Raw genomic sequence first — 20133 nt, forward strand, 5'->3', positions numbered from 1 at the left:
CTCTTCTCAGAGCTACCCTACATCTAATCACTCACAATTATTATTTTACTCTAACTTTTTTCACTAATTTTCAACAAAGTACACTCCCTGGGGCGCTACCCGGTACGCGTACCGGGAGCTAACCTCGCGAAATTTTTTAAAAAAATGTTTTTTTTTCGCACATATAAACCTCCTCAGCCACCCTCAGAAAACCTAGGGGGTCAAGATAAGTCTACCGTGCCCCCTTCTACCCATTCTGAACATTATTTGCCCTCCATCTTGTATCTTAATTCGACCGAAACAAAATGGTGGACTCCCGGAACGCTTAAGGTACGCGAACCGGGGCGCTCAACGGTTCGCGTACCGGGTCGCTCCCTGGGAAAAAAAGGTGGGAAAGTAGTTCACAGAAAAGCCACTGGAGACAATTTCACCAAATATAGATTAGCTCATACTACATACCAATCCCTACCATTTTCACAAATTTGATTGGAATTCCATTTAGCCATTTAGCCTGTAGACCTCTCTAAATACCGTGAGGTAAATTACTTCACAAAACACATCTGAAATGTTGGAATTGACAACCAATTAAAATGTTACTTTCATTTTCTACTTTTTTTACCTCACATTTGATTGGTTATGTACCCGAATATATATAAAGGAAGAGAAGGAAACACAGCCATTTTGACTACTACTTCCTGGTGTACATTTCAATAGGATTTTCATTAATAACTTCAACTTCTTTTTAAAGGTAAGTTGTTATTTTTAAAACTGAAGTATATTGTGCACTTTAAGTTAATATGGCAAACTTTTTCTGTTAGTTATATACTATCCCTCTGTAGTACTTATAAATTTAGATACACTTTTTTATATTCCTACTTCCACTCTGATACTATACACTGCCCAAAGATAAATTCTCTGTTAAAAACTGCCTATCTAAAATTAATCCCAACAGTGCCCTACCTCTACTAATATATATTTTTTTTATGCAAATTTCAGGAAAAATGGAAAGTGAACAAAACATTTCATTTGAAATTGTCCTTCCAGAGTCCAACACAGAAATCATTGATCCAAATGAGATTGAATTTATGGATGAAACTTGGGACCAAGAACTACTGCAATGTGTACAAGCAGTAGATAACCTCCTTGCAAATGAGGACATTTTACAACCTCAGAGACTACAATCTATATTCCATGATTATTATGAAATTTCTGACAATGAAATGTTAGAAAGTTTAATAAATTATGAAACACAATAAAAAAAGCTTAAAAAAAAAATAAAAAAAATAATCAACAAAACCAACAATCAATTAACATACAGCATTTGAAAAGTCTATCATTCATTTTTCATTGTGATACGCTCCCCAGAACGCTTCCCGGTTCGCGTACCGGGCGCTAACCACGAAAAAAAACAAAAAAATTTTTTTTTTTTTGCTTAGCGGGGCCCCTTTAAAGCCTCCACATCAAACCTAGGGGGTCAGGGAGGATCTACTATGCCCCCTTATGGTCATTTCCCCCTTTGTTTTGTCCTCCTCTTGTCACTCGATCCTACCGAGAGACAAGATGGCGGCCGCTCCGGACTGTTTAGAATGTTGACAGACACCGGAGAGCCAATCAACTTCGCTACGCGAAGTTCCGTTACGCGTCAAGTACGCGTACCGGGGCGCTGCCTGGTCCGCGCTTACAGATATATATCTTTTTTTGAACGTTATTTTCTCAAAATCCACTGCAGCACATATATTGAGACCTACAAAAGGCACATCGGGCTACCAGTCCCTACAATTTTGCCAAGTTTCGTGCAAATCCATTCAGCCGTTCGGGCTAAAAGTGAGGCTAACCGCCCTATGGAAAACTCAATGTTAAAAACACGTTTTGGGACCCCCCTTTTTTCTCGGCCCCCCCTGGACCAACTCCCCCCAAATTTCCAGTGGCTGCTCAGAAACAAAATGTTCCATTTTGCTGAAAATTTCAGCCAATTCCGTCCACAAACGCCAAAGTTATTAGACATAGAATTTTCAAAAAACCCATAGAGAAAAAATCCTAACTATATATACCTACTGGCGACCGCCAGTAGGTAATAATATATATATATATATATATATATATATATATATATATAGCAACAGCCCTTCTGCAAAAAAACAAAAACACAAAGCAAGTGCAGCATATAACTTACAGCATGCAGCTTTTGTTTTTTATTATACTCAATACCAGTGACATCATGATTGCATCATGTGTTACATTAGTGGTAGTGCTCCAAAATATGAAATAAGAACTCAAAAAATAAAAAGACGGAGCAGAAGAGGGAAGAAAGCCAGAGTAGGGATCATGAGAAGATGGCATTCGGGTTTGCATGTGGAATAAAAAAGTACGACTAGTGATAACAGGTGGAGAACGGCTCACACAGGTTCAGCACTATGTGATGATCAAAATAGATAACTTTGAGAGACTATATAGCTGCAGATTCCTGACCTTTTGTCTTTGTATATTCCCCAGACATCAGACTGGATCCAGACTTTTCAGCAGTACCTCTGCGCACCAATATGTGCCCGCCCTCCCCCAGATGCAGAGCATCAAAAGCAAATTGATGTGACCAGTTTGCAGATTCCTAGACTTGGGTTCCTATCAATGGATAGAGTCCAATCGCAGTAGGGGGGGTAGGAGGCTAGATATAGTCCCTATCAAAAATCCGGCAGGCAGTCCTTATGGAGGTTGCTTTTTAGCCAATGCGTAGCAGAGCTTAATGCAGAGCATGATACAGTGGGAGATGGTTCCCTTTGCACAGCCTTGCCTATTTTTCTCTCCAGCAAATCCCAAAAAGAGCAGATTGTACACCTAGTGTTCTTTGGTGTGATTTATGCAAAAGGTCAGCGTTCTCTTGGTGAATGTCTCACTGGGGAATGACAAAAGAAGAGGGAGCAGACAATTTTTACAAACCTTCCAAAATCTGCATAACAAATGGGGCTGTCAGCATTGAGCGCTGATCTGCCAACTGTAAAAAAGCCGAAAGAGCCAAAATGTACCCTTTAGCGGTGCCCAAAGCAAAGCCTTGCCGGACCAGGGACAAAACAAATAACAAAACATCAGATAATTTTGCCTGAAAGAGGTCTGTGTGTGAAACACCGCACCAAGCTATAAATCTGTCCTAACAGGCAGACACAGTTTTTGTCGAGGGATGCCTGGCTGTTAAGATGACATCAACCACTTCTGGAGGAAGGTCGAGGTGTTCAGCTGTCGCAGTTGAATCTCCAAGCACGAAGGTGGAGATTGCGAAGGCCCGGATGCAGAACCCTGCCCGTATCCTATGACAGCAGATCTTCCCAGAGGGGCAGCCTAAGCAAAGGACAGATGCTCAATCCTATCTTCTTGAGAACTCAGGACAGGAGAGATATCAGTGGAGAGGCATTCAAATCTCAAGTCCCACTCGAGGCGGAACAAATCTCCGTGTGAGCAATGCCTTGGAAACTCAATCCCACAGAACAGCTTGCATTGTGTGTTCTCAGCGGTGGCAAACAAACTGAGCCAAGATTTTCCCCATTTGTGAAAGAAAACGTGCACCATCTCTGGATGTAACTGTCATTTGTGATCTGCTAGGCACCAACGGCTGAGCTTGTCTGCCCTGAATGTGGTCGTAGAGGTCCCCTTGATAGTGGTCCCACTGAGAATTCAGATCCCACTGCAAAGCCCACGTGCCCCCTGGCGTGCTTGACTAGCAGGATGCAGGAGGCCATCCGTCTCAACAGCCTCAGAGTGTACCTCATTGAAATCCAGGACCGAGACTAAAAGAATGGGATCATAGTCCGAATGTCATGGACTCTTTTCTGCCAGAGAAAGGCACCAAACTGAACCATGTCCAGATTGGCTCTGATGAAGAAGAGCATATGAGAAGGAGTAAGGTTTGACGTTAACACGATGATAATGAACCCCAAGGATGACAGGAGGCTCACCGTAGAATGGAGATTGTTGACAATGGTGTGCTCTCACCATGGCAATCACTTTTGGGAAAACTCGAAGGGGAGCACAGAGAACTGAAAATTCTCCTCTCTCACCACAAACCTCAGCTAACTGCAGGACGAGTGTATAGAAAGTGGCAGCCTTCACGTTCAACACCACCACATCCAGTCTACATGGACGAGGGTAGAAAAGACGAGTGTCAGTTGAAATCAGTGATTTTCATGGATTCTTTGCTATTTTCGTCGATTCTCTCTCCAAATCTCTGGAACTCCTCGGTAACGATGCAGAGCCAACAGCGGAAAAAAGAATCTGAAGATGGCGACCAAAGGTGGGAGGTTCCGGAGGAAGCGCGTCAACATCACGAAGGACACCAAATGGTGGTATGTCGACGCCCACCTGGGTCAAGAAAAAAAAAAAAAAAAGACTACAATTACGGACCCAACCACTAGATGGCAGAATAATGCACAGCACAGTGAATCAAGAAAGATTCACGCTGCAAAATGATTTATGTGGGAGTAAAGTAGAGGGAGAGGGCCTTGTAAGACACAGACATGGGTGGTGACCTGTGGCTGCTCCTTTCCCTAGCCAGGGTAAACAACTTCCCTGAATGGACATTATGTTTATGATGAGGTGTAAAGAAGAGGGTGCAGAAAAAGTTGAGGAATGAGCACATAGGATAATAGCAAATCAACAAACTGAGTTCTTATGAGCAAATGTCATAAAATGGGGTAGCAGTTACATTGAAACTGTCATAGGTCTGAACATTGGTTTGGGTATATGCGAGATATATTGTAAGGGGGTATGAGTAGTTTGAGGAAGTAGAAATTAATCAGAGGTGGCATGAGTCATCAAGAACCATTTTATGAGAGAATTTGATGTAAAAATGAGGGGCATAGGGGAGGTGGGAGATTCTTTACCTGCCATGAAGGTGGTACTTGAGCACCAAATCCAAACGCTGGGAACATCTTGTCCCTGAAATAAATGAAAAGATAATTTAATTATATAGACCAGCGTTTCCCAAACTGTAGCCCATCGCCCAATTTCTGATAGGCCGTGAAAGAGCAATAAATAAAGATGACTTTACCGTTGGTATTTATCAGTTTGTATTTATCTTGTCGCATTTCCTGTGCTTCAGACAGAGGTCAAATGTCAGACTATGTCTCCTGATAAATTGCGGCTTAACATGGGAATTGGTGTTTACTTTTCTTTCCCTGACTGCAAAACTAGAGGAGCTTTTAAAATGAACTATATGACAAACATGCTGGGGTATAGAAAGTAAAGGCCGTAGGATGTACATTTTTGTAACACACAACAACATTTAGATAACCGTAAATAAACCGCCACATTTCAGAATAGATCAGCACTTAGGAAAGCAAAAATGATTGACGGACACAGATTTTAATAGGATGAAAACACATCAAGATACTTGTGGTTTATGTGCATGATAAATATTCACTGAACCCCGATTTTCACACATTATCATTTGTGTGATTTATAGTTTTATCAATAAAAATGTGTCTGCGCAAAGTTAATGGCCATTTCAATGGAAGCTGTGCTGTCTGTAAATGACAGTGCGCTACTGCACAATGCTTTAGCATTATATTTGTGGCAGTGTGCTCCTAAACGGACCATAAGCTACATGCTACAGCTTTACCACTCGCCTGCTGAACACAATATTATGACTAAATCCAGTTTTAAAAGAAATCCTTGCAAGAATTCCAAAGCAAGACTCAAGTTGAACTTTCCAGTAGTTTTTTCAGCTTTTTGTACTTCAGAATGCCATTACAACAGAGAATGCACACAATCTAGGCGGGTCTGCTGGCTTAATGGACTAACGCATCCACTGTAGGGGCCTTTGTTCGACCTCATGATCACTGCTTCAAATCATAGTGGGTCCACTCAGTCTTTCATCCTAATGAGGTCAATAAAATGAGTTCCATTGAGTTGGGTAACAATAAGCATGTTATTGAGCGCCAAGATACCCTTGGGCGAATGTGTGCTTTACAAATACATATTATGTTATTATAGGTGATCATACACAATCAGTCCACTTGTATAAGACTGTCACACATAAATTGAGAAATATGGATGTAGCCTAACAGCTAGAGCTTTGACTTTGAATCCGGGGAACAAAGTTAGAGTCCCAGTGGAGGCCTAGGCAAATCACTTTCTTCTCCTGTGCTTAAAATAAAATGAATAGGGCCTAATATAATGTAATCTGGTGCTCATGTAGAGCGCTCCACTGCCCTTAGACCAGTAATACTAAAAGTACAGCCCAGCGAAGCCGCATGCGGCCCTCCTAACCTTTATGTGCAGCCCTCTGGTCAACAGCAGAATTGGGCTGCTGTTTACTCGACATAGCACTAACTTTACAAATATGTTAAATAAATAGGGAAGCATTTATTTAAAGATTACAGAGTGGGAGTAACTAGGGTGTCCACTGCTTAACTTTAGGAACACCTCAATTTATAAAGACATCTTGCAGCAGGCTCTTCAAAATTCAGTTAATTAACATGCAGGATCGTTTCACCTTAGTATCAGATTATATCAATGCACTGAGAAGTATTTTTATTTAAAAGTGATAGTTTTCAAACATAAATTTAGAAACATTCATGCTCCCCTCCCCCATGCTGGAAACAATACCAATAGTAAACTAAGAGGCAAGTCAGTTGTTATGTGCACCCTTTGGGTGACCAGAGTTGCTAGTATACATGAATATTATAGTTAATTAAATAAAACACACGAGAAGGTTTTGTTCGATGCATGTCCTGATGCCATGCATTTCAAGGCCCTCTTATATGTAATAATGCAGGGAAAGTAAAATAAAAAAAATGTCTACAATCACACAGTTTTGTCAAGTGGGGGAGAGGAGTTGGCCTAATGGCTAGGGCGCTCGACCTCGGGATCTGGGTTCGAGTCTCGGTAACGACGCCAAAACACCTCCTGTGATGCTGGGCAAATCACTTAATCTCCCCGTGCCTAAAATGAATGCGTGTCCTCATGTAACGTAACTGGTGCTATGTAAAGCGCTCTGATACCTGATTCAGTTCGGGTCTAGTTCGCGCTATATAAAACTCTGCAAAAAAAAAGCCAGAATTGATCCCAGGTTTTCTGGTTCCACATTGTGAGAGTCAGACTGTAGTTAAGTTGTACATGTGTCATGTCGCCTACACCAAACTTAACCCCCCAGCCCCCTTCTGGCGTCAATGCGGCCCTCTGCCACACCACCAACCAAACGGTTTGACCCCAGGGAAAGTATTTGTGAGTACCCATACCTTAAACAGTGTTTGTGATATAGAAACCTGGAATATTTATTTATGGAGTCCAAAATATACCATAGGGCTTTGTCTTAAAACGAAAATAGACATGAGACTGTATCCCCATACTCTTCTGCTGAAAGGCTTTTTTCGAATCTGCTAAAATCAATCGTATTAACACTAATATTTTTCAGAGGCCTTGCGAGTTTAGTGAACAGATGCCACAGGCCAGCACCCCACTCTAAAACGTGTTCCAGCTCCAGTGCACCATCCGCTACCTTTATGAGCAGATCAACATCTTGACCACAGTCATATGAAGACATATCGAAAGGCGTGGTCAACATTGTGACAGTTACTACCTACTGTTACAGAGGAACACACAAAAAGTAGAGTATTTTATGTTGGGAATTATGAGCATTTTGAAGAACAAGTTTAATATTACATTTAAAAAATCGCCCCTTCTCATGTCCGTTTAGCTAGGTGGGACGAGAAAGTTTGCCATTCTAAAAATGGGATTGTTGTTCTAATAGGTTTAATACATTTGAGAAGCACAGATATAGAAATACCCCCAACTCTCCCGAGCAGAATGATGGATGAAGCAAGCCAGAGGTATGGGGAATTTGAAAATAATAATAGCTTAAACAGTTTCCTACTTTGTAAAGAGAGATGACAGAAGATCAGGAAGAAGCAACAACCTGATAGCATTACACGGGCATATTGACTAGCACCCTGATATACAATGGTAGCACGCAGACGGTAAAGCACGTCAGGCTAATTCAACCCCAAGTCCTTCACAGGTAGATAAAATGAACACCATTAAGAATGGTAATTTTAACAAATTTTCTGAGCTACAGAAAGGCGAAATTGCAGTGATGTTAATTCCTTAAAAAACAGTGTCAATAATACTATTCTTTTTACATGAGGGAAGAGCTTTATCACTTATCTATCACCTTTCTTCCCAATTTCTCTATCCATTTTATTTTCAAACCTATGCAGTGCTTTGACTCTTTTCATCGATTATCTTAACCTTAGCTTTCTTCTCGTCTTACTGGTATACAGACCTTAAGACAGTTTCCATCTGCCAATGAAACTTAAACACTTCTCGTTGATATTTATGTTACTACTCCTCCCTATGCAAGTTTTGAGCCTACAAAGCGGGCTGCATTGTCTTTGGTTTCCAGAGCGGAGTCCACATCTTAGACAAAAGTAGCCAGCCAGTGGGCCACAGTTCAGAGAGGTGATGAAAGAAAGACACTGAAAACAGACTATTAGAAAGACTATCAGAAGACCCAATGAATAGGACCCAAACTCCACTTTCAGCAATGCAACTCTCCTATTGGTTAATGTAAGAACTCTAACTCTCGGAAGCTAAGCTCAAGCAAAACTAAAAACAATGTTTTTTGACGAGACTCTTCCGGTTTGGATTGCACCTCCATCCGCTCCCATCCCCATCGTTTTGCAACCAGATCCCATCTTAGGCTGAAGTTTGATCCCAAGCTTACATTAGCTCCATAGCTGGGTACGGATGTGTCTGACAGCCAGCTTTTACCCTCTTTGAATCATGTTGAGATCATCCTACATTAAAAAAATTAAATGCAACAACTATTTGTTTTCATCACAGCTAATGGAATACATTTTATTAGGGCCTTACTAAGGTCTACACAATTTACAATTACAGCTGAATAGGGCTCTTAAACATATCTGGTTCGCAGATACTACGACCCTACCTCTACCTTCGAAACTTCACTATATTAACCACAGCTACCACCATAGAATTTATCTGGCTTTTTCTACAAAGCAGACAGCAAACTGCCTGCACATTGCTTCACTTTGCCAATCTTGTGGTCCTTTTAGCAGTGAGAATTTTTCGACCAAATACTAGCACCACTTTGTTTTCCTACTTAGCATCTTGCATATGTAATTTTAAGTCACTTTCTTGCAGACCTAACCAGGGCCAATTTTTTTAAATGTAAAAACGTACACATCCGAATCCTTTAATGTGACTAGTTAGCAGAGCCCTTTATAAATGAATCATTTCAAATCAAATGAAGAAGAGAAGTAGACATACGTATCGTAATCTTGAATGACCATCCCGACAGACCAGATCGCTGTTAGGTACTGATTCACTCCATTGGGACTGATGTAATGCAGAGAATCTGGTGATCGCGGGTCTCCATTTGAGCCAGTAAAGTCTACCCCAACCTGTTAGAAGGAACAAATAATTCACCAACAAAAAACAGAAGATACGCACTGATTTGTTAATGGCTAGATTTGAAAATGGACTAGTAAACAAAATATAAAAATAAAAAAGATTATCTAAATGCGCCTGTGAACCTTGATTAATCAAAGGGGTAGCACATGCCCACACTGCAGGTGAATATTTGTCACAATGCTAGGAGGGGCCATTCACAGAATTGCAGCAGACTCAGTCATTCGTATGCATCAAAAGAGCGAATTTGCTTATGGCAAATGAGTATTTTAGTCAGCACTAAAAGAGGCTGATGTAAATGGCAGAGCCGCGTTGCTGTAGTGCACACCTAGGACAATATTTATTTAATTATTTTATTAATATGTATTTATTTACAGGTCCATCAATCGTTCACATGTAAATATAATATATACTGTAACTTTCACTGGATCCCAAATCTGGTTTGTTTCCTATTCTGTGATCTCTAATATTCTCTAAGGGTAGCGACGATGGAGCAGAGGCATTCATGTGTTTCCAGAGATGGAGGGTCAAATAGCACATTCACATTTAGATATATAGCCCATGCAGCACTCTTCTCCGGAGTCCAAATCAGGTTTATTTTGCCCACCTGGTCTTTATATGTTGCTTTCAATCTCCAATAACCTCGAAGGATGGAGATGTTAGATTAGAGGCATGAATGTGTTTCTTCAACTAGGCTAGCGAACAGAGGCAGAGCACCACATACTGGACCAGGGGCCTGCTGATCAATAATTTTACATCACTTAAGCCATTCTTACCAGGGTAGCAGACAAACAGCTAGGGTCAAGTTGGCACATCTGCGGTCAGCCCCGGACGGCTGTAAAACTGGTTCACCAGCTTGGTCTAGTCTTTAATGTTACTTCATGCATATATTCTTCACCTACTCGGTGACTCAAGGTCAAACACATTAAAAAAAATAACTCACAGGAGCCATCAGTAGGCCCACTGTAAGGAGACCCTGATGGGATCCAGAGGAACACTAGAATTCTCTTCTCAGCAAGGCTATCATTAGACATTTACTGCTCTGTCACACTTTGAGAAACCAACATAATTTTCCTCTTAAAGAGGCAGAGATGGTGTATGTAAAGAAACAAAGGGTGCCAAGATGTGTGTTACAGGTATGTAACATATACTTCTGCAGTGCGGATCTTACTCAAAAACTGTCTAGTTATATTTTTTGAGACGACAGAGGGAACGCCAGCATCTAGGCACACAACAGAATACAGGCTTCACTCACAAGGCTTTATAATCCAATTCCCCTGCATTTCTCGCTCAGAAACTCGTGATATCCGGAGGAGCCAGAAACTCCCGGTCCGCCAGAGACCTCTTGCTCCAACCAGCATGCTTGCGGAAAAAACCCCATACAATTTGGCCTTCTCTGGTGCTGCACCAAGAATTTGAAATCCACTCCAGCCCGCCATTAGAAGAATCCCGTTTTTGGCGCGCTTCAAAAAGGAGGCCAAAACCTTCCTAATGGGCAAATTCCTCTCCTAACTCTTGCATTACAGTTACCTCAGCGACTTTATTCTACCTCCTATTATGGCCTCGCCATGTTTTTTCCAGATGATATCCACCCGGCACCGCTTGTTTCATGTAAAATGTATATACCTGTTTTTATCCCAAATGTATAACCCTGGAATCTGAGACCGCTTGTTTCTTGTAAAAAGTGTCCATCTATTTTATCCCTAACGTATCCGCCCCTCCTAAGTTCTTTTGTATACCACTTGTCAATCCTGTTAAGCGCTCTGATACCCTTGCGGTTCTAGTTCGCGCTCTATAAAACACAAAATAAATAAATATATAAATAAATAAATAGGCAGTCATTACAAGGAAATATCACTGCTTTGCAAGGTTTAGAGGGAGGAGTAAAGGCTGTACCGCTCAGCATAAATGGTGAACTTCAGTTCTTTTGGGTTTACATTGTAATCAAAATGTTCAATTTAAATTGATGCTTTGTTTTTCTCTTCTCATATGAGTAAACAATAACTTTCCTTTGACAAGATTGTCAATATTCTTTTTTTTATGCTATACTGGCAAAAATAGGAACCCGCTGCACAAAGAATCTGTTTTTTTTACAGTGGGCATTGGGTGTAGTGTGGTGCCAGCCCAGTCTCAATGGCTGCTTAAATGCCTTTGATCATGCCCTGCGGCTAGTCTCGTCTTTTGGTCAAGTACAGCATACAGTCGAAAAAGGAGGTGGTCTTTCCCCAAGCCTTGCACCCAATACCCCTCTCTCCAGGGTAGAAGGAAGAGGATGAAACGGAGAGCGTGATCAGAGTGTAAGGGAGAAAAGGCAAGGAGATATGAAGACGGGAAGAAGATGAAGGGAAAGATGCCATGTGGGAGTAAAGACATAAAAGAAAAAATACTGAAAGTAAAAGGATCACACAAAGAGAAAGCCAAACACCAGAAGAGGCTCGAACAAGGAGGGGCAGGAGGAAGATGGGCCTGGAATTCAAGCGACAAAAAACTAACCAGGTGGCCAAGGGAAATGTGTGCAAAAATGGAGACTTGCAAAGATATGGACTAGACAATGAAGTGGGAGGGTAAATGACAAGGGCCAAGGCAGAGAAGCAAAGGCAAGAGACTTCAGTAGATGTCATAACATCCTCATTTCAAAATAAATGATTCTTAAACCAAAATTTAGCGATGGTAAGGCAGCCGCGGTGCGTCCATTGGGGCGTAGGGGCGTAGCCCCACCAGCCACATGGACCCGCATCGCGGCCGCCAACGCAATCCATTCAATAAATTACTCTGTACTAGTACAGAGTAATTTATTGTAAGGATTGTGAGTCAGCCGCCGGGACACACCCGGAGATTTCGGAATGCGCAAGGGGGGTGGTGGCCTGCTGCAGCTTGAGTGACAGTACACTCAGGCTGCAGTAGACAGACCGTAGTGCGCAAGTGCGAGTTGGGTTCCAACTTTTGCAAGCATGCGCACTACAGTACCCCAGTGGGACCCTGCGGGGACTTCTCTGCCTGCTGTAGCCCGGGTTTGTAAGGGGCGACAGGGCGAGCAGCAAATGTGCCCCCCCAGCGCCTGGATTGGCTACACCTGGCTCACGTCATGCCGCACCCGGATGCGACGCCTCCATTTCTCCTCGTGGTCTGCTTTCTTCAGACTGGCGAGGAGGCGGCAGGAGAGAGAAGCGGTCCACGGAGGTTAGTCAGAAAGAGGCATGGGTGGAGGGAAAGCTGCCACACACACCCCACTGGCACTGGCAGCCCTCGAGCACGCCAGCCTCCACCACAAGTTGGTAAGCCACCGGTGCCACGCTGCTTCTGTAAGTAGTCTTGAAAACGTTTTGCGATTACTTAATTTTGTCTCTGCAAATACGGTCCTGAAAGCATTAGGTACTGAGTGTAATGGCGCTTTTTTTCTGCTACTTTTCTAGCCATGGGAAGTGTCGATAAACACCTCCCCTTACACACCCACCAGATTTGAGTGTGTTCTTTGCTATTACCACTCTTAAATCTGCTTAATTGTTGCCAATGACCGGATTAAATATGTTTACAGGACGGGGAATCAAATGGTTGCATGATAAGTTTGTGAATGCCCAAACATCCTCGCCCAGAATGACCCAGCGCTTGTACCGGTTAGTAGATTTACACCTGCATAACATTACGTCATACTGAGATAAAATTGCACACGTGTGAATCAAATTCGGACGGTATTTTTCATCTTTTGTGTCTTGCTTAATGCTTGCACTTGTAAAGCAAGCCACTTGCACGTGCCAGGTGTAAAGTGCTGTTCCTGTCTGCAACGCACTCTCTTCGGGAAAGAAACACGTGTGCGTTTGCATAAGGGCCCACTGGTCGGACAAGAAGTGTGATTGGCAGTTTTAAAAAAAGATTTATATCTAGTTATTTTTAGGTCACGTGAAACATTCCCTAACCGCTACGATAATAAGGAGGAGCTATAAATACTATAGATTCATTTTTATCTAATCTAATGTTAGAAGCCAGACGACCAACCTATGACTGCTGGGCCCACGCTGCCTTCCCACCCTCAGCCCTTGGAGCGTCCACTTATCTGTCCTGCGTTAGTGGCAGTAGGACAGACAGAAAAACGCACCCAAGCTGTATATAGAAAGGAGAGGCGGCGAGAGATAACACCACAAGAGAGGGGCCATTCACAGACTAGGGGGGCGCAGCACTTGAGATACAGCCCACAGGGGTTCAAGAACGCAGCTGCGTCCGGATACTGCTCAAGTGCCCTGTTTGCAGTTCCGGAAATGACAACACCTCTGTCGAGACCTCGAGTCCCGCTCGGAGCACTTGTAAATTGTAAATTGATACTTGTATAGCGCACTACTCACCCGCAAGGGTCCCAAGGCGCTTGTACGAATACCGCTGTGGAACCCATCCTGGCTTTCCCTGTGAGGTGTTCACTCCTGGGCACCCCCAAGGTGGAGGCCAGGCATCCTTAGCCTTGTGGGGGCCGTTATGGAGATTAAGCAAGCTATTGCCCAGAGTTGCAAAGTGGGACTCCATGATTGGAATAGGCACCGAGGCGAGAATTATCAGGTCCGTGGAATTTTTGAGCCCAAGACCCGCCGAGGTGGGGAATTGAACCCTGGTCACGGGCTAGACCTCTGCATCAGGGTCTGTCGCTCTAACCATTGAGCCACACTTCTCCACTTCTGCTGCGGAGCGACGGGGCTCTTAAGGCGAATGACCATCTCCAAGAGCTCCGGCACAGTTTACTTAATTTTCAGCTCTAAATTAACTCCTCAGTCTGTAGGTCAAGTCAATATTTGTATTGGGCCTTTCTACCACTTTGAGATGCCCTTGCACGTGGTTCTGGGGTTCCTCTTGGACCATCTAAAATGCAGCGCCATTACATTTATAATAAATGCTGGGAATCAAACTTTAACATCAGAAGACACATGCTCCAGCATTTTGAGAAATTCCTTTTTTTGATGATTACATTCAGTGTTTGAATTTCTTCCCCCGTATATTCCCTCGCATTGCATTTATCATGTCAACTGATTCATTCTAGTGCAGCCTAAAGCTCTCAATATCTCCCTATGTATGTGTCCGGCCATTACTTCACGCTTCCGACCCCTTAGCTGATGAGCTGTCCATGCCGAAGCCGTGCTCTACCAGTAGCCTGGCAGTGGGGAGAATGTTCATCTGATTCGAGGGCCTGTCAAAAAGTACCTAATAAAGCACTATCTCACATAGAAATAAGGATGTTTCTTACTACAGGTTTGCATCCTGCGGGCCTCAAATGTTTACTCTTATGTTCCTAAAATCCTGCATTGACGTAAAATCTTTTATTGTCACTTCTCTATTTTCTTTGAATGACCCTCACCTTACTTCCTATCACCACATACTATCACCATATCCTATGTGTGCTTCCTCTCTCTGGGTGCAGCCTACTTTAAGTGATTTGCATATTGGAATTAATTTCTAGATTGTATTTCTGTGAATTGCCAACACCTCAGCTCAAAGATAACAACATGTCCTCCTTTGGAAGTCCTACCCTGAAACCTAGCAATACATAATCTCCTCTAGTTCATTCACTAATCCCATCAACTATCTGCATGAACTCGTACACACCCTACTGATGACCACACTAAACTACTAATAATTTAACCCACCACTCACTACTGTCACTTTCGATTCAGGTATTTTACTACCTGCATAGGTATTTTATTTTTATTCTCACTACTGTCACTTTCGATTCAGGTATTTTACTACCTGCATAGGTATTTTATTTTTATTCCAATATATTATTTATATTATAGGCTATCACTAGCGACACTCACTAGTGTCTTCCTTGGCCCTGTAACTAGCGGCTGACAGCTTGTACTATCGTCCTATCTCCTACTCCTAACACCACAACCTCTCTAATATGGAGCTTAACGGCAAGCACACGTTTAGAATTAACTACCCCTCCATTCCGCTCTCCAAAAATGCCACTAAACGTTTTAAACACAACTTCTTGAGGGCGCACCCTGAAACACCCTTTGCCGACACTTACTTCTCACCGGGCAATGGAGCCCTGAACACTGACATTATCTTCCACACCTCACGCAGAGCCCAATGGAGAAAAACTTTCCTATCCCTACTCACAGTCTCCACCACCAGGAAAACAGCTCATGGCCTAACTCTCACCATCACACCTTCCCACCTCTTCCCTGGCAGGTCTACCATTACTATATACAATACCGGGATTGTCCTAATCCAATCCACGGACAAGAATCTGGAACTACTAGACAACCTGTTCCCCAAGTTCAAAGAGCACCTCTCCAAGCGGCGGACCCCCACTCAGAACTCCGCCAGCACTTCCACCCCTGACGTCGCAGCCACCACCTACTACACCTCTACCCCTAACACCCCAGTAAATGGCCCACCTGCTGCTAACGCCCACCACTCCCCTTGGACAGTCACAAATAACGCCACCGCACATACTAGCAGCCCCTCTAACATGACCCTTCTTATCCCCACCCATTCCCCCTCCATCCCTCCCCCCCCGGACAGAACATCCCCCGCCCACAACACACCACCATCTGAACAAGCCACCGCCCAAAGTTTATCCACCCCCCCCTTCCATCCCCCCCATGACAGACACCTCCCCCTCCACATCTCCCTCCCTACTCCCACCCACGAGTCTCTCACACCTGACACAACAACTCCCACTCACAACACGCCTACATCTGCACACACCATCACTCGGAGTTTATCCACCCATCCCCCCCGCGGCAGACACCTCTCCCTTCCCTGCTCCCTCCCCACTCCCACTCACAACTCTATCCCCCTCCCAACAAAAGATACTGAACATACCTCCTCCCTTACCTTAGCATCCCCCGCTCTCCCACCTCCTATTCTCAGCCCTCACTACCCTCCGGTCTCCCCCACTGTCCTCAGCCTTCACTCACTCTTCTACTCACCGGCACCGTCTCCCACTGAAGTCACTACCTATGATTCCCACCCACCGCCTGTCTCACCTACATCACCCACACCCCTCGCCCACAAACACGGTCACACCGTGAATACCATCCCACTCAGTAGCACCGCGGAACCCCGCAACAACGCTAGTATACCCCCCCCCCCTGATACCCTGCCTGCTCCCCAGCACACTACTCAACCACTCACCAACGGCTCTCTCCACCAACGCCCTCCCCAATGTCCCTCCTGACCTGACTTTATCCACCCTCCAACAAGTCAAAGAGGAAATCTTACAAATCAAAAAAGACATCCACACAATCAAAGACCTTCTCTCCTCACAGCCCAGTCTACCTCCCACCATCCCACTACCCTACAAACGACGCACCCTCCCTACATACCCTCGCCCCCGACGACACCATCAATGGACTACTATCCCCGTTCGCAATAATTCCCGCCGCCCCCGTCGTGTTCTCAACCCCTTGTCGGACCGCGACCTATGCTCTCTCCTGCGCTCTTATGGCCCAGGTCCGGTAAAAGACTTTTCCAACTCACACATCCCCATACCCACAATTCTTACAAAGCCTCTAAGGCTCCCAACACTCAACAACAGAGGCTCCGTCCCTAACAACCTCAGAAAAGTTCCCCTCACACTAGAAAGCTCGTCCACCCTTCTCTCTCCCAAACTCAAATGCATCCTATTAAACTGCAGATCGGCCCAGAGACATTCCTCCGACATCGCGGATCTCGTCTCAGAAAGGGATCTGGACTTAGCCATTCTAACAGAAACGTGGCTCACTGAAGCCTCTACCCCGATTATGGACATACTAGTCCCCCCCAACTATCACATCATTAGGCTGGACAGGTCTCCTGGCAAGATGGGCGGGGGAATTGCATGCATTTTTAGGAGCAATCTCTCCGTTACTCAAGTCACCTCCCCCCCCCTTTCCTCCTGTGAACTACTCTGCCTCGACATCACCAGTGAGGGCAAACAAGTCTGTGCCTTACATCTCATCTATCACCCGCCTGGTGACAATCTCATATTCACCCAACAATTCATGGACCTGATCACCTCCAATGCCGGTCGGCAGACCACTCAAGTCTACCTGGGTGACTTCAATCTCCACTGGAACGATCAGAAAGATACCGTGGTGAATAGTCTAAAAACTTTCCTCAATTCGCTTGACCTCACCCAACTATGCGATAAACCAACACACGACAAAGGCGCGATACTCGATCTCATCATTGCCAAAGAGAACGCTATTCAACTAGAGGCGATTCTACCCTGCGATTGGTCAGATCACCACATTATCACCTTCTTTATCAACGAAAAAGTTAAACCTAACCCTACTCAACCAATCAAAACCAAAACATGGAAAAGGGATTTGAAGAATCTCAACCCCTCTACCCTACCTCCCCACATCGGCAACCTCCTCCTTCCCCCTTCAGGGGCCTCAGATGTTCAATCACTGACTGACCACTACCTTGACTCTATGAATACAATAGTCAATGAAGTCGCCCCTCTGCAACTGAAGAGAGTCTCCACCAAAATGTCTAACCGCTGGTATGATGATAGTCTCAATGACGAAAGGCGTAATATGCGAATGGCAGAGCGCACCTGGAGATCGGATCCCTCAGCACTGCATCTCAGAAAGCTTAAGAACAAGAGAAATGCCTACTTTAGGAAAATAAAGCGCACAAAGTCGGATTTCTTCAGCCGCCAGTTGGACCAAGCGAAGAACAGGCCAAGAAAGCTGTTCGAGCTTATCAAGACTCAAACAAAGGCACAACCCACTCAATCAAACAGCACAACAAATGACACCCCACACTGTGAAGCCTTCTCTGCTTTCTTTAAACTAAAGACTGACAACATAAGAAATGACCTCATCTTGGATGTAAGCAGATACCCCAACCACACCAGAATGGCAGACACTCAACCTAAAAACAAGGCCTCCTGGCAGCACTTCGATACCTACTCGGAAGAAGCAATTCACAAACTGCTCTACACCTTGAAGCCCTCTAATCACCTCTCAGACCCTCTACCTGCTAATGCTGTAAAAGACTTTATCCCCTTGCTCCTCCCTCTCTGGACCAAGATCATCAACAGCTCTCTGCAACAAGGCCACATTCCAGACTCCCTTAAGGTGGGGCAAGTCACGCCTATACTCAAGAAACCTACAGCTGATCCGGCTGACCTAAACAACTATCGGCCCATCACCAATATCCCCACCCTGGCCAAACTGCTGGAGAAATGTGTCCAACTCCAACTAACAAAACACATTGATCAATTTGACCTCCTCAACCCTCATCAATCAGGCTTCAGAGCGAAACATAGCACGGAAACAGCAATGACACACATAATTGATGATGCCCTCCAAATTTTGGACCGCAATGAGTCCTGCCTCCTCATCCTTCTTGACCTCTCCTCAGCATTTGACACGGTCAAGCATGAGAATTTGCTGGAGCTGCTAAGTACTAGAATGGGGCTATCGGGAACTGTTCTCAAGTGGTTTTCGTCCTTCCTTCACAACCGGTCTCAGAGGTTCAAGATCGACAATGTGCTATCTACACCTGTGCCTGCAGATCTAGGTGTCCCACAAGGATCCTCCCTCTCCCCCACACTGTTCAACCTCGTTATGGAACCGCTCGCCACCTTGCTTCAAGCATCCAATGTTCAATTTCATATGTACGCTGATGACACACAACTCTATCTAAAGTTACAATCCCCGGAAGATATCAATCATCTGAACTCCACGCTTATCAACACCCAATCCTGGCTGGCCGTTAATCACCTCAAACTAAATGCCCTGAAAACTGAGTTCCTACTCATCTCACCTCCGGCGAAAATCTCCACCACCCAGACCTGGCTCAACAACCTAACAGCACTCAATGTCCAACCTACCATCGTGGACTCGGCGAAATCCCTAGGCATCACACTCGACGCCAGGCTCAACATGCAGCAGCACGTCAGCAATGCCACAAAAGCAGCTAATTTCCAAATTAACACGCTGAGGAAAATTAAACCTTTCCTCCCGGCCAAAGACTTCCAAACGGCTGTACAGGCTTTAGTCATCCCTCGAATAGACTATGGAATTGCGGCCCTCAGCGGTCTCCCGCTATCCACAACAGCACCCTTAAGAGCCTCCCTGAACGCTGCCGCGAGACTCATCACTGGATCTAGAAAGCATTCGCACATATCCCCAGACTTAAAGTCTCTAAAATGGCTGCCTTTTGAAGCCAGAATACAGCTAAAAATTGCAGTGATGACACACGCGGCCGTACACCACAAGGCACCCAACTACCTCGCCCAAAAGCTGTCTATATCAGGAGGTTCGAGATCCAATAGGAGTGCAAAAAATCTACTCCTGAAACCTCGTAGATTCCGGAAAGTGAAAACTTACAAGCGCTCCTTCTCAGGAATGGCACCCAGGATCTGGAATGCGCTCCCGCCTGAAACAAGGCTGATCTCCTCCACTGCACTCTTCAAGAAAGAGGTGAAAACAATCCTTCTGGCCAAGATCTCCTGATCGTCATAGAGGTTGGTTCAGAGACTCTGCATTGGTTCATGTCACTGCTCACCCTATCCCTTGGCACTATACGCTACTTGTTGGGGGCATTACTACGCTACTCTCTTACTACCGACCAAGACCGGATACACGTTGGTTTACTGATCCTCCTAAACACCTCTGTAGTGGGATCAATGACTTGTGCTGTCCTATATTACTTCCTTAATTGATTGTATTTGGATTGGTTTTATGTATGTTTTTATTATCCATGTTATTACCATGTTATTGACTATTATACTGTTCCCATTATCTCTACTGC

At 44.4% G+C, this 20133-nt stretch overlaps 1 protein-coding gene across 1 annotated transcript in view; it reads right to left on the reverse strand.

Annotated features, from left to right (window-relative positions):
- The window catches only part of CPNE3 (copine 3), a 493182-nt gene that overhangs the window by 103831 nt on the left and 369218 nt on the right, over positions 1-20133 (reverse strand). Inside the window, exons 11-12 of the mRNA XM_078687070.1 lie at positions 9256-9389; positions 4848-4902 (exon numbers count right to left, since the gene is read on the reverse strand). Of these exons, the coding sequence (XP_078543196.1) occupies positions 4848-4902; positions 9256-9389 (189 nt within the window). The remainder of the gene's footprint in view (positions 1-4847; positions 4903-9255; positions 9390-20133) is intronic.

This window comes from Lissotriton helveticus, chromosome 4_1 (assembly GCF_964261635.1).
Source record: "Lissotriton helveticus chromosome 4_1, aLisHel1.1, whole genome shotgun sequence".
Taxonomy (NCBI): Eukaryota; Metazoa; Chordata; class Amphibia; order Caudata; family Salamandridae; genus Lissotriton; species Lissotriton helveticus.